At 47.4% G+C, this 25,652-nt stretch overlaps 1 protein-coding gene across 3 annotated transcripts in view; it reads left to right on the top strand.

Moving 5' to 3' along the window:
• FBXO42 (F-box protein 42) overlaps nt 1-9,867 on the top strand; it is a 117,864-nt gene extending 107,997 nt beyond the window's left edge. For all 3 annotated transcript variants that reach the window (XM_049878036.1, XM_049878039.1, XM_049878037.1), the window contains 6 exons: nt 103-256; nt 1,068-1,178; nt 2,670-2,766; nt 3,253-3,309; nt 4,026-4,142; nt 4,624-9,867. In XM_049878036.1, the coding sequence (XP_049733993.1) occupies nt 103-256; nt 1,068-1,178; nt 2,670-2,766; nt 3,253-3,309; nt 4,026-4,142; nt 4,624-5,739 (1,652 nt within the window). In that variant the 3' untranslated portion in view covers nt 5,740-9,867. The remainder of the gene's footprint in view (nt 1-102; nt 257-1,067; nt 1,179-2,669; nt 2,767-3,252; nt 3,310-4,025; nt 4,143-4,623) is intronic.
• The last annotated feature ends 15,785 nt before the right edge of the window (nt 9,868-25,652 follow it).

Genomic DNA, 25,652 nt, shown 5'->3' with positions numbered 1-25,652 from the left:
CATTTTGTCACTCTTCCAGGGGCCAGCTGAACCCTAGACAGCCTACCTATATCTTGTTGTGAGGCCCTGCATCCTAACCGTGGTGTTATTGACTTCTCCCAGGGTCCTATCCTTCCCCCAAAGCCGGAGCAACTTTGGTCGTGTACAAGGACTTGCTGGTGCTGTTTGGTGGCTGGACACGGCCAAGCCCTTATCCCCTACACCAACCAGAGAGATTCTTTGATGAAATACACACTTACTCACCGTCTAAAAACTGGTAAGCTGCAGCGATAAGATTTTTTAAATCTGGAATAGTTTTTAAATCAGTGGGTTTTTAAAAAATCTTTGTGTCAAGAATCCCTTTGAGAATTTGATTGGAAACCTTTTCCCAGAAAAAAAAAAGGGGGGTGGTACATATGTATAGATTTTATGTGTAGTTTCAGAGGGTTTATAGGACCCCCTTAAGATCCCAAGTTAAGAATCCTTATTCCAAAGAGAACAAGTGGAAGAGATTTATTCCTGTGCCAAGAAAAACGAAACGAATGAGCCGGTTGAAGAACAGGGAGCTCTTCAGCTTTGGCTGCCGATCTCCCAGGAGTGCTGTAGATCCAGATGATTCCTTACTCCTTGCTATGTCCCCAAGACTGACTCTCAATCGCTTTTAAAATACATCTTTTCTAAATGACAGCATCCCCTGTTCCTTGTAATAAATACTCAGTACAGGGCTCTTGGCAGTTGCTACTGATCAGGACAGTAAATGGAAGAAATTGCAGGTGATGCGCTCTCAGCCAACTGCAGCGAACTAGGCCGAAGCAGCCAAGGAGCCGTGGTAGTGTCCCTTATCATCGTCTTATCTCTCCACTCTACCTCCAAACCATACACATTGAGAACTGGAAAGTGAAAAGCATAAACACCTATGCCATCCTCTGTTCACTACCCTAATCATATCTCTACTGAAGGTGCTAGGCGTGTCATTTGAAATGGTGCCTACTTACTGTTTTCCGCTTTACACATGTAGGACCAGAAACAGATGGTGCCAACTTCTTGTTTCCACCTGTTTTCCTTTTTGTTTGTTTATTTTACGTTAGGTGGAACTGCATTGTGACAACCCATGGGCCACCTCCCATGGCCGGCCACTCCTCCTGCGTCATAGACGATAAAATGATTGTCTTTGGTGGCTCCTTAGGATCCCGGCAAATGTAAGTATATTTGGTCTGCTCCATATCAACCCGAGGGTTGGTATTCCTGAGCACGGTTCTCGTTAATCCACTTAGTTGTCTCACTGTAGCATTCCTCTCTTTGATCCCTTGGTCACACACTAGAAAGCTGAAGAACTTGCTCCATAAAATCAGGGCTACGTGGAATATCTTTTTGTCTGGTGTGCAGTTCTATCCAGTAGGCTCAGATTCTGATGGCATCTCCACCCTGCCTGCTTCTCCTTGTGCCTACAGAGAGCCCACCTCCCAAGAAGCAAAGTACTTTTCTGTGCTCTGCTTTATTACCCAGATACTGGTCTTTGGGCTTTAGAGGAGAGAGGCAGATGGACGGGACAGGTGGAAATTGTGGACTCCCCAAATGGGGTGGATGCAGGGAGGATCGGGGAGGGGTGTAGGAGCAAGAAAACTATCAGGCTGTTCTCCTTCCTCTATCCTCTCCACCTGTGGCTGTAACTGGCCAGCTCAGACCAGAGGCAATTTTTGTGATTCAGCATTAGCAGCAGTTTAGTCATTCCCCCTGTGCTCTGAAATGGAAGGTGGTGAGCTGTCAGCAATAAAGCCATTCCTTTATTCCTTTAAAGAGTACCTTGTAGACAGGGTACTCTTCATCATCATACTTTAAAACAGTTGTGGAGAGAGAGACTGGGAGCTGCCTCCAAATGAGAGGACTTAGGACTTGAGGTATTGGAGGCGTTGTTCCTATATTCCTGTGTGTGAGTATGTGACCATAAAATAGTGACTGCCTTCCAGAAGCCTGTCCTTGCCATGCTGGTCCCTTGAGGTTTGGGAATGCCAATTTGCTTTTGATAAAGTTGTAGCGTTCATTAACCACTGTGACATTACTTTTTGTAGCCAGAATCAATAAATCCTTATAACTCCTGGACATTGATGGAGTTGCCTTTTGAACATTTTTTCTCTTTCTGGTGGTTTTTGCTTTTAAAAGACAATAGCTTGACCCATAGCTAGTTCCTGCTATCACCAAGTAACTTTTGCTTTTGATACAAGTGTGTGGCTTGACATGACTCACGTGAGGCCGTATGGGACAGAGGAAAGCACAAAGGTTTGAGAGTCTCAAGATGGGTTCTAGGCAAAGAAGGGAGTTAAAATAATAGGTTAAGTGCTAACTATGAACATAGCACTTTGCTGGGCATCTTTATCAATATAACCTCATTCATACTAGCTCTTTAGAGTAGTAGAAGTATTTTCATTTTATAATTAAGGAAACCAGAGTTAGATTAAATTAAATGACTTGCCCAAGGTTGAAGAGCAGGAATTCCACAACAGACTTTCTGGCTTGGAAGCCCCTGAACTCTGCCAGTTGAATAGGCCATCTCTGAAGCCTCCTCCAGCACAGACATTCTGTGTGAAAGTGAAGATGGTGCAGGTTTCCCAGCGGGGCGCAGGCATCTGGAACTCCCCTACTTTTGTCCCCAGGACCTCCCACCTCCTTCATGCTATGTCCTTATTTCACAGGAGCAACGATGTCTGGGTCCTGGACCTCGAGCAGTGGGCGTGGTCCAAACCGAACATCTCCGGCCCTAGTCCTCATCCTCGAGGTGGCCAATCTCAGGTGCTTAGGAATTAAAATAACTATTCAACAAACAGTGTAGCATCTTTCAGTTAGGACGGGGGAGGGAGGAGGGAGCCAGGTAAGATGCCAATATGCACTAAGCCAAAGAGAGTTTATCATTCTTTGTTGCTGGTGTTTATTTTTCATCTTCTAATGGGCTATATTTATTTAGAGTGGGTTTATGTTACGCCTCTCCCTAAAGCAATTACTTTGCTATTTCATTTCCCAAGAGAACCCTGCATTTTCTGTGGTTGGCACTGTATTGTTAATATTTGATCAACAAAGCGTATATCCACTCAGGTGAATCATCAGGAATTTGTGCACAGAGATCAGAATTCACAAGGTTTCGGGAGAATGGAGACCTTATGATAACTGGAATACTCTCGTTTGGGAACTGGTTAGATGATTTTCACATACTGCTGAAGCATAGGAAGACGGATACCTTTGTATATCTTTGTAGGTTTATTGTAAACTTCTCCTTCCCAGATTGTCATAGATGATGCGACTATTTTAATCCTCGGAGGGTGTGGCGGTCCCAATGCTGTGAGTATTGCTTATATGGCATTCTTATTCACATGCTGTTAAATGTTCAAAACTTGCTTCTTCTGTTTCGTTTTGTAAGTGTGTCCAAGACCATTTCCGCGGCTTTTCCTTACAGAATGCCTTTTCCAACTTGAGTAGGTAGCCTGCTATTTTTTAGCCTTTTTCTCCAATTTTTGGGGGGAGAGGTGGGAATGGTTTTGATTGGAGACATTTGTTTCTTGAGTATTCCTATCGTCCTATCCTCAGAAAAAAAGAAAAATTTTTTTTTTTTATCCTCACTTTAGGCTATGAGGTTTGCTGGTATTATCTTTTCAAGGAGGTGGAACAGAAAAGCAGGTTGAGATCTGTTGGATTCCACATGGAATTTATTTAATAATATAGATTCAGAAAGTTATAGACATGTATTATCTTCCCTCTCTCCCACCCCCAAATACACACACACACACACACACACACAAAACCACGGGCAAGATTCAAAACCACTCATGATCGTTTCATGAGTGCTAGGCTGGTGGTAAGATGAGGGAAGGAAGGTGGGAATGAAAGCATGAATGAATGCATGTACAACTGAACGAATAACCGAGGATTTTGCTTTCCTTTCTGAAGGGCCCACCTGCTTTCTAGACCAGACAGCACAGCTTTGAGACTCTAGCCCTGTGTGTGTGTGTTGTAACGTGTAGTGCATTTGAGTCCTACTGCTGGACCTTCTCTTACAGCTGTTCAAGGATGCCTGGTTGCTGCACATACACTCAGGTCCCTGGGCCTGGCAGCCGCTCAAGGTAGAAAATGAAGATCATGGGGCCCCAGAACTGTGGTGCCACCCAGCTTGCCGGGTAAGCAAGGAATTGATGGGCCAGCGGGAGATAATGTCCTAAAGTGTAAAATCAAATTAATTTGTCAAATTACAAATGAAATGTGTATAGAAATAGAAAGTACCTTGGTGTCATAAAAGAGATGCACATAAATCGTAGGTCCTTTGGCATTTCTCTCGTATGTGAGCTCTACCAGATAACTTAACGTGGGTCCCACTCATCCCTTAAGTTCCAATTGCAAGCATCTCTTTGTGAAACTGTCCCCAGAGTACCTTAAATTCCACCCCTATTCTTTGGACATAACTCTAGTGATAGCACATGTCATACTAAAGCAATGAATTATTCCCGTGTTTGTCCCCTTCTAGTCTCATTTTTATCTCTATATCTCAGGTACCTACAAAATGCCTGGCATATTCTCTGTGTTCATTATAAAATGTTTGGTGGTTGAATGGGTGGTCAAAGTTGTACAAGAGTCCTTGAGCACATACTGTTTGTCTTCCAGGTGGGGCAGTGTGTGGTGGTCTTCAGCCAAGCTCCTAGTGGAAGAGCCCCACTGAGCCCCAGTTTGAACTCTCGCCCGTCACCTATCAGTGCCACTCCTCCAGCCCTGGTTCCTGACACCCGAGAGTACCGTTCTCAGTCTCCAGTAAGGAGTATGGATGAAGCTCCTTGTGTTAACGGCCGCTGGGGAACACTGAGGCCCAGGGCTCAAAGGCAAACCCCCGCAGGTTCCCGGGAAGGGAGTCTTTCCCCAGCCAGAGGAGATGGCTCTCCCATCCTCAATGGTGGAAGTTTATCTCCAGGAACAGCAGCTGTAGGTGGGTCTTCCTTGGACAGCCCTGTGCAGGCCATATCTCCAAGCACTCCTTCTGCTGCTGAAGGATATGACCTAAAAATGGGACTTTCTGTGACCCCTCGACGAGGATCACTGCCAGATCAGAAAGATCTGAGGTTAGGATCAATAGATCTGAATTGGGATCTCAAACCCACTTCCAGTAGCAGTCATATGGATGGCGTTGACAACAGGACAGTTGGGGGAAGTGTGAGACACCCTCCTGAACAGACGAATGGTGTGCATACCCCACCACACGTGGCCAGTGCCCTCGCAGGGGCTGTCTCCCCAGGTGCCCTGCGTCGGAGTCTGGAAGCTATCAAAGCAATGTCATCCAAAGGCCCCTCGGCCTCTGCGGCATTAAGTCCTCCTCTGGGGTCTTCTCCAGGCTCCCCTGGGAGCCAGAGCCTGAGCAGTGGAGAAACAGTGCCCATCCCCCGCCCGGGGCCTGCTCAAGGGGACGGACATTCCTTACCTCCCATTGCCCGCCGTCTGGGCCACCACCCTCCACAGTCCCTAAATGTTGGCAAACCCCTGTACCAGAGTATGAACTGCAAGCCCATGCAGATGTACGTGCTGGACATTAAAGACACCAAGGAGAAGGGGCGGGTCAAATGGAAAGTATTTAATAGCAGTTCTGTGGTCGGACCTCCGGAAACCAGCCTGCATACAGTGGTGCAAGGCAGGGGTGAACTCATCATATTCGGAGGGCTCATGGACAAGAAACAGAATGTGAAATACTATCCAAAAACAAACGCCTTGTACTTTGTGCGAGCAAAGAGATAATATGTTCTAAACCCCTTTCCCTTTCTGTGGCTTTTAATTTGGAATTTTCCAGTGTGCAAGCATTTGGACTGAGAATTGGGAAAACAAAGAACAAAATTATTCCCATAAACCAAAACCCCATTTCCCAACCTAACTCACTTCAGGCTGGGATCAAATCTCCATAAGAAGAAAATTATATATAAATATATATATATATATTATATAGCCAATTCTGTTTACAAAAGGGGAGAGATCTCCGTCCTGGTTCAGATAAAATTGTTGCTGTGTTTTAGCAGAGGCTGTGCTGCCTTTTTCTACTTTGCTGGTAACTAGACCAAGAATTTAGGGAACAGACTAATATCAGTAACTTTCCGAAAGAAACTGAAGAGCGCCCCATAAGTCTTTATGTGGCCTTTTCGGAGATAGAAAAAGAAAGGGCATGTGTAAGGTATAAAGGTGGAGGTTTTCAGACCCACGTGCTTCAGGTGCTGGCAGGGTAAAAGTAACCTATAAAAAACTGTTCTTCCCCTTCTCTTAAAATCATTGAGGAACTGTGAAAACTTCTCTTTGAGGGAATGCCCTATGTCTGGCCTCATTCTGCCCTTTATCACTGGGGAAAGTTACTGAATGAGAAATTTGGTTCCACATTTGTGTGCCAGGATCATGGTAAAGCAGTGTTCAGGCAGCTGACACCTGTCTGCCTAGTCCATTGGTCTTTTGAGTGCTCCCTACATGTCTCAGAAAACATTTGGTGTCTGATTGTGGAATTTTCTGACAATCATATTTGGTTGCAAGTTGCCAAAAACCACATTTGCTCTCCCTTTTCATTCCCAAAACTTGGTCCCTGGAGGCTGCCTTTTCCATTTGTAAACTTTTTTGTTTTTGGTATACGTAAACTTGATAAGCCCTAAATCTTTCTGACTTTCTGTTTCTTTTACAAAGCCCAGGTGCCTGGAGAAATAGGACACTTCTTAGAAATATTTCTAGAACTCTTTTCCTGGTGTCACTAGGGAACCAGTAGAGAATTCCAAAATGCCAGTATCATGATAGATCCTTAAAGCACCAAAAGATACTGTTTTTTCCCTATGGACTTCCTTTTACTTCTGGAATATGTTGGGCACACCCACCGTATTTGTTGAATGTAGAAATTGATCCTGGAAGGGCATACCAACACAGTTCCTTCCAGAAACTATTTTTTCCCTTGTTGTGAACATGCATTTTCTGCCTGGCTGTTGAACCCGTGATCAGGCTGCATACCAGGTACTTGATCCATGACGCATGGCCAACCTCGAGAGCAGCTCCATCCTTTGTGCTTGTCTTGTCGCATGTCACCCAAATAGGGCTTGAATTTTCACTTTCTCTTCATTCAGAGATAAGGTACATCCAAGTAGAGCATTTCTTTGGGTGATGCAGGAAATCACAAGGTTATCAGTCTCTGAACCATGCCCTAGACATAGGAAATGTCAGAATAAGTACATTTCAAATGGTACCATGTACATGTGGCTTTTTGGTGGTTTCTCATCCGTGGAAAGAGAATTTTTGTTTTGCCTTTCGAATTTAAATTTAGATTTCAAAACATTGCATTTCCCACCCTCCTGTTTTCTTGTTAGCATTTCCCAGGCACAAGCCTGCTTCAGCTGGCCCTGGGTCCTGGCTCCCGGCCAGCACTTAGCAGTCTTTCTGTTAAGTGTGTTTTCTCCTGTGACATCATGTTGAATCCTTTCCTCGAACCATCACCTTTTATAGTGTGGTCTTGGTAGAAAAACCCTCCTGGTGACAGGCCCAGGAAAGGGCCAGCTCCTGGAGATGGGTGTGTGTCCCAGAAACTGTTTCACATGCCCCATTAGATGAGGAAACTACCATGTGCCTACTCACTGTGGTGTCCAACTGCTTGAAGCATAGCACTTGGCTTTCCAGACTCCCTGCTCTGGGGCTGTTGCCAGTCCTTCCTTGGCAAAGACTGTTAGATCATGTAGAGTCCGTACTCACAAGAGCAATCTAGCCCAGAAGTTTAGCAATTTAGACATTATTGCTATTCTGAACCTTGCATATGACATTGCGTTTGTTCACGGATAATGCCTCCAAACTCAATTACTATTTAAATATAAAGTATTTGGAAGCCTGAAGGTTCGGAATCTCAACTCTGTAATCTTTCCCTTTGTCCTGTGGCCTTCCTAAGCCAGCTGTTAACCTGGTCTGCTTTCCCCAAGTAGGCAGGCAACAGAGATGACAATTCTCTTGGAAAGTAGCCCAGTTCCTCTGCCTCTGAACTCTTTGGCATCCCTGTATTACCCACACCACTGGGAACCAGACTGTCTGTTTACAGCTCTTTAAGAAAACTGCCTCGTCCGCACCTGGTGGTGTTGGTCTTGGTGGCTCCTGGGCACCGCGGGCGTGTACCTTGGGAGAACAACTCAGCGCAGTCAAGGCAATTGTGTCCTCAGGCCCTCGTGAGGCAGTGTGCATGGTGGAACTTCATGTGTCTCAGCTGAGGTGAACACTCCACAGCGCTGTGGATGCTTTGTTAGATAGATTTAACCACAACTCTGCTTTTGACAGGACACCGATTTTGTCTTAAAAGTTGCTGAGAAAAATGAGATGATATTTTTTTTTTACACCCTCAGGAGCACCTAAAGCAAATATTTATCAGTATTTAAGTATTTAAAATACATTTTGTTTCTACTTGAAGCTTTAACCCTCTTCCATTCCTGCAAGTGTGCCTTCGAGAGCCCCCACGTCAGATTGACTTCACTGACCACTTTGTTGGCCTCTTGTGCGAATCATCGTCTCTTCCTACCCTCCTGGACAGTGCTCCCTGTTCTCTCACTTCACAGGTTGTGCAGCAGAGAGGGTTCTGTACTTTGGTTGCGTCTTTCCACACTTGGGTGGTGGGCTCACAACCTCACCCTATCCCCACATTGTGGGAGCACAAATTAGGTGTTGAAACAAGATTAAATTTAGTTTTAAGGCAATACTGGGCTTACTCTCCTTCCAGCCAAATCTGCAAGTCGATTTTAGTGTTTGAGTTTTATAGCAAGAGCTGAAACCGTAACTATCCTAGGAACTGTATCGGAACTCTTTTTAAAAAAGAAGAGGAGGAAGAAAGAAAACCAACTTAAGAAGTCTTGACCTTTGAGGACAGAAAGCCACCAGGCAATGGCTTCTGCTTTGCTTCTTTCTTTCCCCTGAAAAGTGATATTCCTGGTTGGCTTGTCTGTCTGCCCTTTATCCTTGTGATGATCCTGGCATGGTGATGTGCTCTGCTTTGCGATATTCCTGGTCTCTTACCAGTGCACATGTCGGTGGGGAGGATCTGAACACATGCCAGGTGCAAGGAAGCCAAGCTTCAAGGCCCATGTCCTGTGCAGCCTCCCCGTGAACTGCAGAAGGCATGTTCTGCATTGTCACCAGTAAGTGGCTCCCTCTCACCAGGTTCATTATCAAGTGAGACAAACCTCTGCACCCTCTCTACTCGCTCTGCTCCCCTCCCACCAACCAGGGTTCATGCCAGTGCACACCCATTGTGCCCTGGCCAAGCTGGTGCTGTGAGTGATGTTCCCATACAGCTCAGGGGTCCCAGGTGGCTTACCCTGAGATAGTCATTTTAGGCACATAACAGTGTAGGAATGAAAAGTGGATTTCATTGATATTTAAATCTGTGTCAATTTCATTTTTTGTTAATGTTTTCCCCTGATGACTTTTTAGCAATTTAACAAATAAAACAAAACAGACAGAATTGTCTTAACTGTCTTATTGGTGTTAAAAAAAAAAAAAGTGTTGCGATGGATATCAGTTGAGGTTAGAGACTGAAGTTGGAAGTAACTGGGAAGACGTTCCTTCTGAGAGGGTTGTGTTTGTGGGCGGAGGTGGAGAGTCACCCTTCCTTGGGGACAGAGTAAAGCAGCTCTCTCCATCAGGCTTGAAAGTCTTGGCGTCCCAGAGCCTCAGCACCACTCTGTGATGGAGACCCAAGAAAGGTGATGAGCTTGGAGCAGAGGCCCAGGTGCCGAGACACCATCAGCACCACCTGGCCTCCGGAGCAAAGGTGAAGATCTAGGGTCCTAGAGTCTTGAAGCGGCATAACAAATGGTGGCTGGGAACACAGGCCTGAAGCCTGAGGTGTGTGGTCTAATCCTGGCTTCCCCTACTTACTGCTTAACCTTGGATAAAAGTGATCGCATCTAATTCACACTTGAAAAAAATAGGCACGATTTGGGGATCTTAAAAGAAAGGGTCGGGCTCAGTGTATAAATTATTAGGAACATGTCCCTACCAGGAATTGTGCATGTGTGTCAATGCAGTTATCTGGGTCATGTCAACCATGAGAACCCCTGAGGCTTTTGCCTCCCAGTAGCTATAACAGCTGCTACCACAAATCAGGTCAAACACTGTCTCAGCTATTTAGTCTCCCGTTGGGCAACTTGGTTCTTTGGTTTATCAGTTGAGTCTGGCATCTGGCACATAAGGCAGTTCCACGTCAACTCAAGGGCACACTTAGGTGGCTGCCAATCTGCTCACCAAGTTACTGTCCTGAGAGGCCAGTGTGGGCACCTGGGATTATGAGCCACAGTCCTGAAGCCTCCTGCTGAATATATGCCGCCTTCTCATATCTGTGGGCCTTCGTGCTGAGGAAAGGTACATTCTTTTCACTCACCTCCTCGTCTGGGCTCAGGTGTTAGAGGCCAAGAGTTGCCATTCCAGCTGCACATTGTGTTTCCCAAGCAACAGAATGAAACTTCCTTTTCTAAAAGTATGTTGTCTGCTGCTGGCTGTTCCTTCTGCCATACTCTGGGGCATCTAGCAAACCAGATCATAGTCTGAGGAAGAGCATTGTGTGGTAAAGGGCTAAAAACGGTGTCCCAGGAAGAGTGCTGGCAGCTCCTGAGATGTTGGTGGTCGGGTTAGAATAAGTGTTTTGAGTGCTTCCACCATTGCCCTTGTGGAAGGGTTGGACTTGCTCCTTCTGTGTCCATTGGGATGAACAAGGTACAGTGGGTAGAAGCTTTAGGGAAGAAATCTCAGGGTCATTGGGAGAATTTTGTTACAGTCAGAGCTATATGTAACAGTGGGACTGGGATACCAGAGAAGTACCAAGTTCTGCATCGCCGGAGGAATTCACGCGTAACTGGAGAGTCAGTCTATGAATATTGTAAAGGAGGTGATGTTAGATGGGTTGTGTGCCAGTGGTGATAGGTCACGCCTGGCGAAGACCTACATGCCAGGCCCTCAAGGCGGGTCAGTCTACTAAGGCTCCGTGACAGCATTCTGACCAAGAAGGAGAGTTGGGATTTGGACCCAATTCCATCCATGCCACAGGCCGTGCCTCTGGTCACTGATGCTCCTGTTGTGAAAGTGCTCAGAACATAAGACTGCAACGTGACCAGCCCAGGCCAGAGATTGGGCAGGAGCAGAGAGCAGGAGACTTGTTGAGTGGGGAGAAACACAGCTCCAAGAAAACCCAGGATTCACCACTGCCTTTCTGTGCCATGGCAGAGCACAGCACTGCCTAGCCAGGGCTTTTGGTTTTTTGGATATTACAGGGTTAGGAGCTAGCCCAAGTGGCGTAGTGGTTAAAGCAGTCAGCTGCTAACTGAAAGGTCAGTGGTTCAAACTCACTAGCTGCTCCACGGGAGAGAGATGTGGCAGCCTGCTTCCATAAAGATTTATAGCCTTGGAAACCTTCTGGGGCAGCCCTACTCTGTCCTATACATTCCCTATGAGTCAGAATCGACTCAACAGTAGTGGGTTTGGTTTTTTGTTTTTAGGGGCTAGGGGCCCGTGCACACTGGGGCCTAAATGACGACCTAGCCAAAGAAGGGTCAGCACCACGCTGTCCTCTCTCCTTCCTGGGTCTTCGCACCTCTTCAGCTGGCCCTTCGGGGAGGCAGTGCAGGAAGCACTGACTCAGACTGGAGAGCAAGGCCATTTGGGCTTGCACGTGTCGCTACTGTAAGCTGGCTCTCAGGTGTCTGCTAACCCCAGGCTTGGGGCTGTGCCTCACAACACCCCATCTCTGGGGATCCTGGGAAAATTCTCTGGCAGGGGTGGGCTTTGGGCACCCACAAGTCCAGGCAGGACAGAAGGTATCCCTCAACATCCTGCCCACTGACAGGCTTATAGTGCTGCCGCACGGGACTGGGGCTTAGCCATGCTTCTCTACCCGTTCACCTCCCCCGCCACCCCTTGGCAGGGGAGCATCGCCAGCTAAGTTCTGCCCTCTGCTGTCAATGGCCATTACTACCCCTCCTCCCTACAATATTATCACAGACAAACAGTCTGGCTGGCCTGAGGTAATGAGTTCATCATTACTGGATGTGTTCAAACAGACTGGTTACTTGCAGAAGGGGGGAAATGATGGAACTGATCTTACACAGCAGATAAAGAATGGGACCAAAGGGCTCCTACATCCCCTCTCAATTCTTGAGATTTAGTTCTGTGGACTCAGAAGGGGCTATTGGAGAAATAGCAGGACAGGGACATAGGCACAGGCTTTGGACCATAACAGGCCTGGAACCAAAAGCTGGCTCTGCTCTGTAACACCTGGGGTTTCCTAAGTCACAAAACAACAAAAAAGTTGGTTCTGTCACTAAGCTAGATTAAGTCATCCCCCTTCTCTAGCCTCAGTTTTATCAGTAAATGCAGTAACGCCAGCCTCACAGGTTAGCATGCTGGCAGAAGTCAGGAACTGTTAATTTGCAGGATGAATGTAATTCCCCAGAAGGGCATCTGAGGGCACCCTGTGAAAGGCTTTGAGTCCTGAACATTCTGCCAGGCAGGCTTGAGTAGGAAACCGGACAGGCAGGAGGAGAAAAGTACTTGTCCATTCCTTCCTTTCCTCTGCCAGTAGATCCTGGATGGGAACCCCCACCCTGGCCTCTGCTGCACTCCTGCTCCCGAACCCTGTCCCCAGGCAGGCCCGCCTGTCTGCTCTGCCCCAGCCTCCAGCTGTGGAAAAGCCTGTTTCCCTGTAGGGCCGGGCTCTGAACTCAGTCTCTGTCAGCATGCACACAGCCAAGCTGATGTCTTAAGTAAATGCCTGAGAGCCCTGACAGAGGGAGCCTACCTGCTTGCCTGCCACTGCAGGGAAGAGGAGGACAGGGGCTGGGCCTCACCTGGTAGAGGCCAGGAGGAAGCCGTGACTGAGATCCTTCTTTCCCAACATGCATGCCCTGGGCGTCTTCTGACTCCATTGGAGGCACTTACAGCCTAGTCACAAACCAGGGAGATGTCACCCTGGGCTGAACAAAGATGCCAGATCCTGAGCTTCTGAGGTCACAAGGCACAGTCCAGGTATCACACTAAAAAGATGCAAAAGGAGATGCCATGAGGAGAACCATCTGCAGCCAACAAAGCAGCCCGGGGCGGGATGGTTGGTTGGGAAGCCAGAGAGCTAAGAAGTTGGTCTTCCTGCCTTGTCACGACTGTGCTAAACTGAGGCAGGGGCAGATGAGGATAGATCCTTCCTGGGAGATCCAGGATGGGTGGGAGCTAGAACTCCCCTCTCCCAGATGGGGTTCTGGGGGTCAGTCATGGAGATGTTCGCAGGTCCACAGGCCTGAGGGAGACTGGAAGGATAGACTTTCCCTGTGCCCAGGAAGGGCACAGAAGAGCTATGGGAGGACTGGCATGTCCAGAGGGGCCAGTGTTGGGGGCTGTGGACAATACAGCGTGATCTGTGTGGACTGGATGACCGGAGTTCCCCCGGGGATCACCACATCCTCAGATGTAGTGGGGAGAGGCCCACAACCTGACGCCACACTGGAAGGAGAGAGCACGTTTGACTGAGTCCAGCACGGGGGTAGGGCCATGGCACAGGTAAAAGGAGAGGGTTCTCTCTGGAGCAGGAGGCCTGAGAATACCAAACGAGAGAGAGAGGGCAGCCAAAGAGTGGGTGCCCTGCCCCAGCCATTCTTCCCTGGCATTTGGGTAAGCCTCCCCCCACCCCATACTGAACATGAGCCTGAGAAGTCAGGGGCCAGAGATGGCAAGAAACAACCTTGAAGAGATTGAGTTGTTAAGCTGTAGAGAATGAGATATGACTGAATTTAAATTTGTCAGAAATTTACTGGATTAAAATGTCTGCATCAGGGAACAGAGGCTCAGAGACAGATTAAACTGAGTCAGAGGAAATGAAGTTCCATTTCTTAAATATCTGAGTCTGACTGTAAAAACTTGTATTCATTCCAAGTAGGAGATAAATTGGATTAAGTGTTTGGCAACCCCAAGAACCACAGATGAAATAAGATTATGGCAAGTGACAGAGGGAGTGGGGAAGGAAAGGTGTTCCAGTAGAGGGAACAGCCTGTGCAAAGGTACAGAATTCTGAGCATGACTGGCCCTCTTGGGAGTGCTGAAAAGGTCTGGGTGGCTGGAGCAGAAGGATGGGGAAGGTCTGGGAAATGGACTGGAGAAGAGTAAGATGATAGACAGGGCCCAGAATGGGAGTCCAGACCAAGGCAGTGGCAGGGAGGAGAAGACATAATCAAGAAATGTTTAGGGAGAAAATCTCCCAGTCTTTGGTGACTGATTGAATCTAGGGGTGCAGGAAGAGGTGTCTTGCCAGCACTCGTTCCTACATTAAGCAAATAGAGACCCTGCTTGATCACAAAGGCAAGCAAGATGCATTGATAATTATGCGTGATTGAAATGCAAAAGTTGGAAACAAAGAAGAAGGATCTGTAGTTGGAAAATATAGCCTTGGTAATAGAAACGATGGCAGAGACCACATGACAGAATTTTGCAAGACCAATGACTTTTTCATTGCAAATACCTTTTTCACCAACATAAACAGCAACTATACACATGGACCTCACCAGACAGAATACACAGGAATCAAATTGATTACATCTATGGAAAGAGACCGTGGAAAAGCTCAGTAATATCAGTCAGAACAAGGCCAGGGCCAACTGCAGAACAGACCATCTAATTGCTCATATACAAGTTCAAGTGGGAGCTGAAAACAAGCCCATGAGAGCCAATATAGGACCTTGAGTATATCCCACCTGAATTTAGAAACCATTTCAAGAACAGATTTGATGCATTGAACACTAATGACTGAAGATCAGACGAGTTGTGGAATGATATCAAGGACATCGTACATGAAGAAAGCAAAAAGTCATTTAAAAGACAGGAAAGAAAGAAAAGACCAAAATGGATGTCAGAAGAGACTCTGAAACTTGCTGTTGAACATAACAACAAAAAAAAAAAAACTTGCTGTTGAACATAGAGTAGCTAAACCGAATGGAAGAAATGATGAAGTAACAGAGCTGAACAGAAGATTTCAAAGGGCAGCTCAGGAAGACAAAGTAAAAGTATTATAATGAAATGTGCAAAGACCTGGAGTTAGAAGACCAAAAGGGAAAACATGCTTAGCATTTTTCAAGCTGAATGATGTAAAGAAAAAATTCAAGACTCAAGTTTCAATATTCAGGGATTCTATGGGCAAAATATTGAATGATGCAGGAAGCATAAAAAGAACATGGAAGGAATACACAGAATCACGGTACTAAAAGAATTGGTCAACAGTCAACCATTTCAGGAGGAAGCATGTGATCAAGAACTGATGGTATTAGAGAAAGAAGTCCAAGCTGTACTGAAGGCAGTGGCAAAACACAAGACTCCAGGAATCAACGAAATACCCACTGAGATGTTTCAACAAATGGATGCAGTGCTAAAGGTGCTCCCTTGTCTATGTCAAGAAATTTGGAAGATAGCTACCTGGCCAACAGATTGAAAAAGATCCATATTTGTGCCCTTTCCAAAGAAAACTGATCCAACAGAATGCAGAAATTATCAAAAAAAATCACTATCACACACAAGTAAAATTTTACTGAAGATCATTCAAAAATGGTTGCAGCAGTACATCAACTGGGAACTGCCAGAAATTCAAGCTGGATTCAAAAGAGAACGTGGAATGAGGGATATCATTGCTGATGTCAGATGGATCTTGCTGAAAGCAGAGAATGCCGGAAAGATGTTTTATTGACGATGCAAAGGTTTTCGGCTGTATGGGTCATAACAAATTATGGATAACATTGTGAAGAATGGGAATTCCAGAACACTTAATTGTGCTCATGAGGAACCTGTACGTAGACCAAGAGGCAGTTGTTTGAGCAGAACAAGGGGATACTGCGTGGTTTAAAGTCAGGAAAGGTTTGTGTCAGGGTTGTATCCTTTCACCATACTTATTCATTCTGTATGCTGAGCAAATAACCAGAGAAGCTGGACTATATGAAGAAGAAAGCAGCATCAGGATTGGAGGAAGACTCATTAACCACCTTCGATACACAGATGACACAAACTTGCTTGCTGAAAGTGAAGAAGACTTGAAGTACTTACTGATGAAGATCAAAGACTACAGCCTTCAGTATGGATAACATCTCAACATAAAGCAAATAGAAACCCTCACAACTGGACCAATAAGCAACATCATGGTTAATGGAGAAAAAAATTGAATTTCTCAAGGATTTCATTTTACTTGGATCCACAATCAATGCCCATGGAAACAGCAGTCAAGAAATCAAATGATGTATTGCACTGGGCAAATCTGCCGCAAAAGACCTCTTTAAAGTGTTCAAAAGCAAAGATGTTACCTTGAGGACTAAGATGCGCCTGAACCAAGCCATGGTTTTTTTCTGTGTGTGTGCTATAAGTGAAAGTTCACAAATCAAGTCCGTCTCTCATACAAAAATTTATCTACACCTTGCTATATACTCCTAGTTGCTCTCCCCCTAATGAGACAGCACACTTCATCTCTCCACCCTGTATTCCCGTGACCATTCAGCCAGCTTCCATTCCCTGCTGCCTTCTCATCTCCCCTCCAGACAGGAGCTGCCCACATAGTCTCATGTGTCTACTTGAGCGAAGAAGCTTACTCGTCACCAGTATCATTTTCTGTCTCGTAGTCCAATCCCTGTCTGAAGAGTTGGCTTTGGGAATGGTTCCAGTCTTGGGCTAACAGAAGTACTGGGGACCATGACCTCCGGAGTCCTTCTAGTCTCAGTCAGACCATTAAGTTTGGTCTATACAAGAATTTGAGGTCTGCATCCCACTGCTGTCGCCATGGTATTTTTAATCACCTCATATGCATGGGAAAGCTGGACAATGAATAAGGAAGACCGAAGAAGAATTGATACCTTTGAATTACCATGTTGGCGAAGAATATTGAATATACCATGGACTGCCAGAAGAAGGAACAAATCTGTCTTGGAAGAAGTACAGCCAGAAAGCTCCTTAGAAGCGAGGATGGTAAGACTTCGTCTCACATACTTTGGTCATGTTGTCAGGAGGGACCAGTCCCTGGAGAAGGACATTGTGCTTGGTAAAGTAGGTCAGTGAAAAAGAGGAAGACCTTCAACGAGATGGACTGACACACTGGCTACAACAGTGGGCTCAAACATAGCAACAATTGTAAGGGTGGCACAGGACGGGGCAGTCTTTTGTTCTCTTGTATATAGGGTCATTATGAGTTGGAACCAGTTTGACGGTACCTAACAACAACAACAACTGTGTGCCAGGTGCTGTCTCTGCCCTATGGAGTTTACATTCTAGGCATGGGGGGGACAGATAGATGTGTAAACAACTAAGCAGGATCATTCCAGATGGTGGCGAGTACCATGAAGAAAATAAAAACGGACATGACTACATATGATGCAGTTGGCTCATCAGGGAAGACTTTCCTGAGGAGGTGACATTTCAGCTGAGACCTGAATAAAAGAAGCCAGCCAGGGTAAGATCAGGGGGAAGAGCATACCAGGCAGAGGGAACAGCAAGAACAGAGACCCTGAGGCAGACACGAAGTTGACAGGTTCAAGGAAGAGAGAAAAGGCCTGTGTGGCTGAAGTATGTGAGGGAGGGGAGTGGGCAGGGGGGTCTGTGGGCCAGGTAAGGGGAGTGGACTTTATTCTAGATGCAGTGGGAAGCCATTGGAGGGGCTTGTCTTAGGCTGGGTTCTCTAGAGAAGCAAAACAAGTAAAGCATATAAATGCATATATATATAGGGAGGGATTCATATCAAGGAAATGGCTCACATGATTGTAGAGGCTGTAACATCCCAAGTCCTTGGATCAAGATAGAGGCTTCTCCTGATTCATGTAGCCTCAGGGGCTGGTGAACCCAAGATCAGCAGGTCGGAGAGCAGGGCTGTTGCTCACAGGCTGTGAAAATCAATGAATCCCAACATCATCAGGCAAGACTGCAGGTAAGCCGCTAGCTCAAGTTCCAAGAACCAGAGGTGAGACAAACAGGAGCCAGCTGCAGGATCCAGACGAGCAAAAGCCCCTGAGACTTGCCAGAACATCCGCTCACCCTCAATGTAGGCCATGTGCCCAAGGAAGCTCCCCTTCAACCGATGGCTTCTCACAGCAGATCCCATCATGGGGGTGATCACATATCAAATCTCAACAGGGAAATGACCACAACCTCACATGACTGCCAAAACACTGAGAATCATGGCCTAGCCAAGTTGACACACAATCTTAACCATCACAGGGCTTAAGCAAGGGAGTGACAATCTTCAAGCAGTCCCTCTGGCTGCTGTTTCTGGCTAGAGTCAGTGGAGGCTTCCAGTGGCCTTCCCTCGTGCTGCCCTTTGGTGGACAAGAGAGCCTTGATCCCACCCAGGGTCTGGAGAGCTGGCCTGGGCCCAAGGTAGTCAGAGCTGCCCCAGGGAGTGGCCGGAGAAGCCCAGCTGGGGACCTGGGCCTGCCCTGAGAGGAGGCAGGAGGGTGCAGCCCCTTCTGGGGCACTTTCTGCTCCACCTCCCTGCTTTTAGCTCCAGGCCCACTGCCCTCCTGCCCTTTGCCATCTCTCCTCACACTGCCTTCCTCTGTCACAGCAGTCCAGTTCCTGCCCCCAACAGGCCCCCAAGACTGCCCAGGTCAAGGGCACCTCTCAGTCCTCAGCTCACCTGACACCAGGCAGCATGTCCCCCATCACTACTCTCTTCTTGGAGCCTTGTGAGGCCCATTCAGTTGGGTTTGCCTCAGCCTCTGGCTACTTCATCTCAGCCTCTTTCAAGCACCTCAGCCTCCCCTGGGCCTGAGCTTTCATTCCCTGGTGGCATTTGGGCCTCCTGTGGTCTCTGGCCATCTATATCAGGGATCTCAGCCATCCACACCTGGTGCTTCAGGGTGTCCTTCTGTTGTTGATGGTTCCCACCACTGCCTGGGCCACTACTTGTGCTTCACACCCAACATCCAGCTGTCCTCTCCAGGCGACCCCCACCCCCAATCTCCCAGGGGGTCCTCATCTGAACCCCTGACCCAAACTTCCTTCTGCATTTTCCCTCCCAGTTAGAGGCACCACTACCTGCCTGTACACCTGGGACTCATCCTCGTGTCCGGTGAGCTCAGGACTGACAATTAGCCACTGAGCTTGGCAATAAGGTTGGTGCCCTTGACCCGGGAGCCTCAGGGGCCTGTTGGGGTGGGTGCTGGACTGCAGTGGCTAAGGAGGGTTTGGGAGATAAGGGGGCAGCCCATACCCTGGGGGCTTGGCTGAGAAGGGCAGGAGGCAATGGGGCTGGAGCTGTGCAGATGGGCTACCTCAGCCCTTGACCTGTCATGAATTCCTGTTCATTTGACTTCCTCAAACACCTTCCCCGCTGTCCCTATCACCTAGTCAGCCGCCACACCCTGTGGTTGTTGCCCCTTAAAAGCCAGCCTCATGCTATGACTGCCACTTATCTCTACAATTAATGTCCCTCTGCCGAACCCAGAATTTTACAGCAGCCTCCTCCCGGGTCTCTCTGCCACTAGTCTTATTCCACTCTTACCCCTGCAAACCCATCCTGCCCTTGCTTGCCAGAAAGATCTTTATAAAGTGCAGCTATGAGCATGTCCTTCCTTTGCTTAAAACCCTTGAATGGCACACCTATACCATGACATCCAAACTCCTTGGGATATTGTACAGGATCTTCCAGGCTCTTCCACTCCCCAGGTGGCTCCATATAGCCCACTAATAAGCCACTTCAGTATGTGCCCTGCCACCCACAGAGTCTGTTCCCTCCCTTTTCACACTGTGGTGGGCCTCACTGGTTGCCCACAAACATCCATTCTCTACCCATCCTTCTAATAGGACCCCAAATCTCCCAGCCATGTAGCTGGGGGGAAGTGACTCCAGCCTCGCTTCCAAGGGTGGGTCTCAATTGGCTTAGACCAATTCTCCTTGCAATAGTGGTTAGTTTGAGGATGTACATGAAGTCTCTGGAGAGCTGTTGGCACTCACAAGGGGAACCAGCCTTGGGTGAAGCTATTAACATGAAGGGAGCAATGGAAAGAAACTGGGTCCTCAGTGACATTGTTGAGTTTCTGGATCAAACTTCACCTGTTGCCTATACTACCTCTTTCAGTTAAGTGATCTAATATGGTTTGAGTACATTTGATTTGGATTTGCTGTTTCTTGCAATGGAAAGGTTCCTTCTTCTGGGAGGGAGTACCTTCCTCACCTTTCTACTTCAGGATTCAGCTCAGATGACATCTTACCTAGAGGGCCTTCTGTGAGCATCTCCCTACCCCATTATGCCCAGTTTCCCCCGTGTGCCCCCGACATGCTGGCACTTACCATCCACCATTTTAGCACTTAGCAGAAGGAGGTGAAACCCTGTGTTTGGTCTGTCCCTCACAGTAGATGTGAAGCTGCTTAAAAGGTGGGAGGGGGGTCTGGCCTGATTTGTTTTTAATCCTCCAGGCCTGGCACATCCTGACTTCAAAAAAAGTCCCTGGGGATAATTTGGCAGCTCCAGCCCCAAATCCTATATTTACGTAGAAACTGGACTCTTTTTTAATCTGCCCCTTCTCTCTACCCTTTTTGTTGATAGTTGCCATCAAGTCAATTCTGACTCACGGCAACTCCACATATGCAGAGCAGAACTGCTCTGTAGGGTTTTCAAGATTGTGACCTTTCAGAAGCAGATTGTCAGGCCTGTCTTCTGAGACACCTCTGGGTGGGTTCAAACTGCCAACCTTTCAGTTAGTAGTTGAGTACTTAACTATTTGCACCACCCAGGGACAGTTGCGGAGTTATTTGGTTTTTGCCCACCCCACCCCCTCGCGTGTGTGGAACACACAATGGCAAGGTCTGATCTCCTGCACTCTTGTCTTCCCAGCGTCTGGCCGGCACCGGGAGTGCCTATAAATATTTGATAACTATGCACCTTCGTCCCCTGGTGCCACTCCTGGAGCACTTGCTCTGCCTTCTAACTGGTCGTTCTGCTGCTGGGCTCAGCCCCTCAAGGGCATTCTCCAAGCTGCAGCCACAGCGATTTGTTCATTCCGTCTGTGTGTCAGCCAACAAACGTTATGAGTATTTACTATGTCAGAAACATCCTAGGTATTGGGGAGATAACAGAAGAAAGACAAGGCCCCTGTTCTTGTGGAGAGTATGTCTTAAGCAGGGGAGACAATAAATTTAAAAATAATTTCAGGATCAAGAACAGGATGATGGGGCCTGGAGCAAATCCTTGAGTGGGGGAAGAGGGGTGTCTCCGTGTGCCGGTGATGTTCACACTGAGACCTCAGGGGAAGCAGCTGTCCATGTGAGGTATGGGGTGGGGGTAAAGGAAGTTCCAGATGCTGGGAGCTGCCCTGCAGAGGCCCTAGATGGGATTAGAAAAAGGCTGGGGTCAAAGAGCAGCAGGAATGTGGAAGAGTGGGAAAGGTGAAAGCAAGAAGTAGTTGGGGGCCAGATCCTAGAAGACCGTGCAGGCAGGCACAGAGTTTGTACCTGAGCACCTGGGAACAGCCACTGGAAGGTTATAGTCATGGGACTATTGTTACCAGATTTACATTGCAATGAGATCACTCTGGCAGCTAGGTGGCATCCTAGAGGGGAAGCAGGGAAGCCCATCAGGAGGCCACTGCAGGGGTCCAGGAAAGGGGCAGTGGCGGCAGTGGACAGACAGTGAAACACAAATCTGACCAGGTCCCTTCTTCCCCTGGTCCCCCCTGGGTGTCCTACCCCAACCCCATCCTCAGGTGGGTCACTCCACACCTCACTTTTACCCACCCCGTCCCCAGCTCAGGCCTATGGGTCTGTGCCACCTGGCCTCTCATCCATTCCTTGAGGCAGGGGACTGTCCCTGCCTTGATGAGTCCTCCCCTCAAGGCCTGGCTGGGCCTGACCAGGAGAGTGCTCAATATGTATTCATGAGGAGGCCAAACAGTGGAGAGGACCAACAGACGGGTCCATGCTAGGGCCCTTAGGGAGATGCTGCAGCTGCTTCACCTGAGGCCCAAGAGAAGAAGCCACTTGCTTAGGGGGACAGGAAATTTAGTGGCCAAAGGAGCACAGGAGAGCGGAACTTGATAGACCAAGATGGTCCACGAGCATCCTTCTGATATGCTCTTCTGACTGCATCACTGCCAGGCCCCAGCTGTTGACTGGCTTCCAGTTGAACACTTCCTGGCCCCAACAGTGGTGTTTGTCTAAGCGAGGTCTATGGACCCCAACTTCAGAATTGCCCAATGCTCTCCTTAAATGTGCAGGTGCCCAGATGAGCCTGACCCCTTGAACCAGAATCTAGGAGATGGAGCTCAAGAATCCATCTTTTAAACAGGCCCCCAGGTAAGGCTGATACCCACTGAAGTGTCTTCCCCATGAGCTCCCTGAGGGCAGTGAAGACCAACTGCCCTAACTCTAACTCTCTGGCCACGGGCAACTCTGACCTGCCTCCCTTTCTGTGCCCAAGAGGAATTCACTCTCCCCGGTCTCTAGGTCACTGTCATGCTCATTCTGCCAAGTTGCTTTGCTTCCTCACACCTTGAGTCTCCACGCACCAAGCCAGGGCAGGGATGGATGGATGTCCAGTCTGGAAACCCAAAGATAGATCAGATCCAAGCCCAGCTACTGAGGCACTCCTGGCCCAAGGAGAGAGCCCAGCACCACAGGAGAGAGCACCCTGACTCTGGGCAGATGGGGGAAGAGCCACAGGAAGGGGAGCCGTGGGCCCTGGGAGTATGGGCCAGGGATTCAAGCTGCAGACACCTGCAGGAATGGTTCTTCATCTTGTATTTCTGCCCAGCTGTAGTGTAAGCAGGTTGAGGGAAACCGTTCTGTCTTACACATCCTTGTCCTTCCCCACCCACTAAAATATAAGGGACCTTAACAAAGATTTGTGGGTTCATGGCCCTGTGGCCACTTTCACCTTCACAAGGAACAGCTCTCCTAGTGGCTGGAGGCAAAGTTTTTTTTTTTTTTTAATTTTTATTGTGCTTTAGGTCAAAGTTTACAAATCAAGTCAGTCTCTCACACAAAAACTTATATACACCTTGCTACATACTCCCAATTGCTCTCCCTCTAATGAGACAGCCTGCTCCCTCCCTCCACTCTCTCTTTTCATGTCCATTTCGCCAGCTTCTAACCCCCTCTACCCTCTCATCACCCCTCCAGGGAGGAGATGCCAACATAGTCTCAAGTGTCCACCTGATCCAAGAAGCTCACTCCTCACCAGCATCTCTCTCCAACCCATTGTCCAGTCCAATCCCTGTTTGAAGAGTTGGCTTTGGGAATGGTTCCCGTCCTGGGCCAACAGAAGGTCTGGGGGCCATGACCACCAGTGTCCTTCTAGTCTTAGTCAGACCGTTGAGTCTGGTCTTTTTATGAGAATTTGGGGGTCTGCATCCCACTGCTCTCCTGTTCCCTCAGGGGTTCTCTGTTGTGTTCCCTGTCAGGGCAGTCATCAGTTGTAGCCAGGCACCATCTAGCTTTTCTGGTCTCAGGCTGATGTAGTCTCTGGTTTATGTGGCCCTTTCTGTCTCTTGGGCTCGTAATTACCTTGTGTTCTTGGTGTTCTTCATTCTCCTTTGATCCAGGTGGGTTGAGACCAATTGATACATCTTAGATGGCCACTTGCTAGCATTTAAGACCCCAGATGGGAGGCAAAGTTTTAAAGGCACAAAACCCAATCTGGCTCAGCAGGTGTATACTTTTGAGTCAGGTAACCCTGGGTTTCAGGCTAGTTTTCCCCCTGAGCACTGTGTGACCTCAGACAACTCATGTTTGTCTTTGAGTTTCCTCATTGTAAAAGAAAAGAGGGAATAATATTTCCTACATAGATTTGTTTATAAAATTAAACCAGGTAACCTCTGGCACCTAGTAGGTCTTCAATAAAGATTAGCTCCTGTGTTTTGCCCTACTGGACGCATTGCAAGAAGCCTGGGCACTTTACACCACAGACTCTCATTTGATCTTAACAACACATTTTACAGACACAGAGGCGTTAGGAGACTTGTCCGAGATCATGCATTAGTAAGCAGAGGCCCGGTACCCAGTGCTGAAGCAGTGGAGAGAGCTCACACCTCAAAGGGGCTCACAGCCTCAGTGCTGAAATGTCAGCTCCAGGGGCAAGGGCTTCTTGTTCACCACTATATTCCCTAGAACAGACAAGGTACAAAGTTGTTGTCATAGCAACCCTACGTACAACAGAACGAAACACTGCCCAGTCCTGCACTGTCCTCACAATCGTTGCTATGTTTGAGCCCATTTTTGCAGCCACTGTATCAGTCTATCTCTTTGAGGGTCTTCCTCTTTTTTGCTGACACTCTTTTTTACCAAGCATGACGTCCTTCTCCAGGGACTGGTCCCTCCTGATAACACGTCCAAAGTATGTGAGACAAAGTCTTGCCATCCTCGCCTCTAAGGAACATTCTCACTCTGGCTGTACTTCCAAGACAGATTTGTTCATTCTTCTGGAACTCCACGGTATAATCAATATTTTTTGCAAACACCACAATTCAAAGGCATCAACTCTTCTTCAGTCTTCTTTATTCATTGTCCAGCTTTCACATGCATATGAAGCATTTGAAAATACATCGCTTGGATCAGGCACACCTTCGTCCTCAGAGAGACATCTTTGCTTTTTAATACTTTAAAGAGGTCTTTTGCAGCAGATTTGCCCAGTACAATAAGTCACTTGATTTCTTGACTGCTGCTTCCATGGGTGTTGATTGTGGATCCAAATAAAATGAAACCCTTGACAAATTCAGTCTTTCCTGCATTTATCATGATGTTGCTTATTGGTCCAGTTCTGAGGATTTTTGTTTTCTTTACGTTGAGGTGTATCCACATTGAAGGCTATGGTCTTTGATCTTCATCAGTAAGAGCTTCAAGTCCTCTTCACTTTCAGCAAGCAAAGTTGTGTCATCCACATAAGGAAGTCTGTTAGTAAATCTTTTTCCAATTCTGATGCTGCATTCTTCTTCATGTAGTCCAGTTTCTTGGATTATTTCCTCAGCATACAGATTGAATAAGTATGGTGAAAGCATACAACGCTGACACACACCTTTCCTGACTTTAAACCTTGCAGTATTCCTTTGTTTTGTTCAAATGACTGTCTCTTCGTCTATGTACAGGTTCCTCATGAGCACAATTAACTGTTCTGGAATCCCCATCTTCCACAATGTTATGCATAATTTGTTGTGATCCACACAGTCGAACACTCTTGCATAGTCAATAAAACACAGTAGGTGCTCCATAACTGTTGAATGAACAGAATGTATGAATCCTGAATAAGCGAAAGACTGGAGGGTACCACCCAGGGGCTTCTGACTCTTTTGAAAGACCCTGAGCAAGACCTTTGACCTCTCTTAGCTGCTGTTTCCCCAGCTGTCCAGCTGCAGGTGCCTAACTAGTCTCCGAGGGCCTGTTGATTGGGGTTAAAAGAGAAATAATAATTACAGTAATAATAGCAACCATAGTAACTAAACTTATTGAGCATTATGGACCAGGCACTGTTGTCAACAGTTATCCAAGGAGTTAACAGTATTTTACCACCATTTTATAGAAGAGGAAACTGAGACACAGAAACGGATGGCTGCCGGAGGAGGGGGTTTTTGACCAGGTTTTGCAGGAAAGATTCGAGCTCGGCCTGAGCAGTGAAGAGAATCCGTGGCCCAGAGGGAAAGGTCCTGTCCAGGGTGTCAGTGGACGCATGGTAA

This window comes from Elephas maximus, chromosome 3 (genome assembly GCF_024166365.1).
Source record: "Elephas maximus indicus isolate mEleMax1 chromosome 3, mEleMax1 primary haplotype, whole genome shotgun sequence".
In the NCBI taxonomy this organism is placed as follows: Eukaryota; Metazoa; Chordata; class Mammalia; order Proboscidea; family Elephantidae; genus Elephas; species Elephas maximus.
This window is presented reverse-complemented; position numbering and strand designations above follow the sequence as displayed.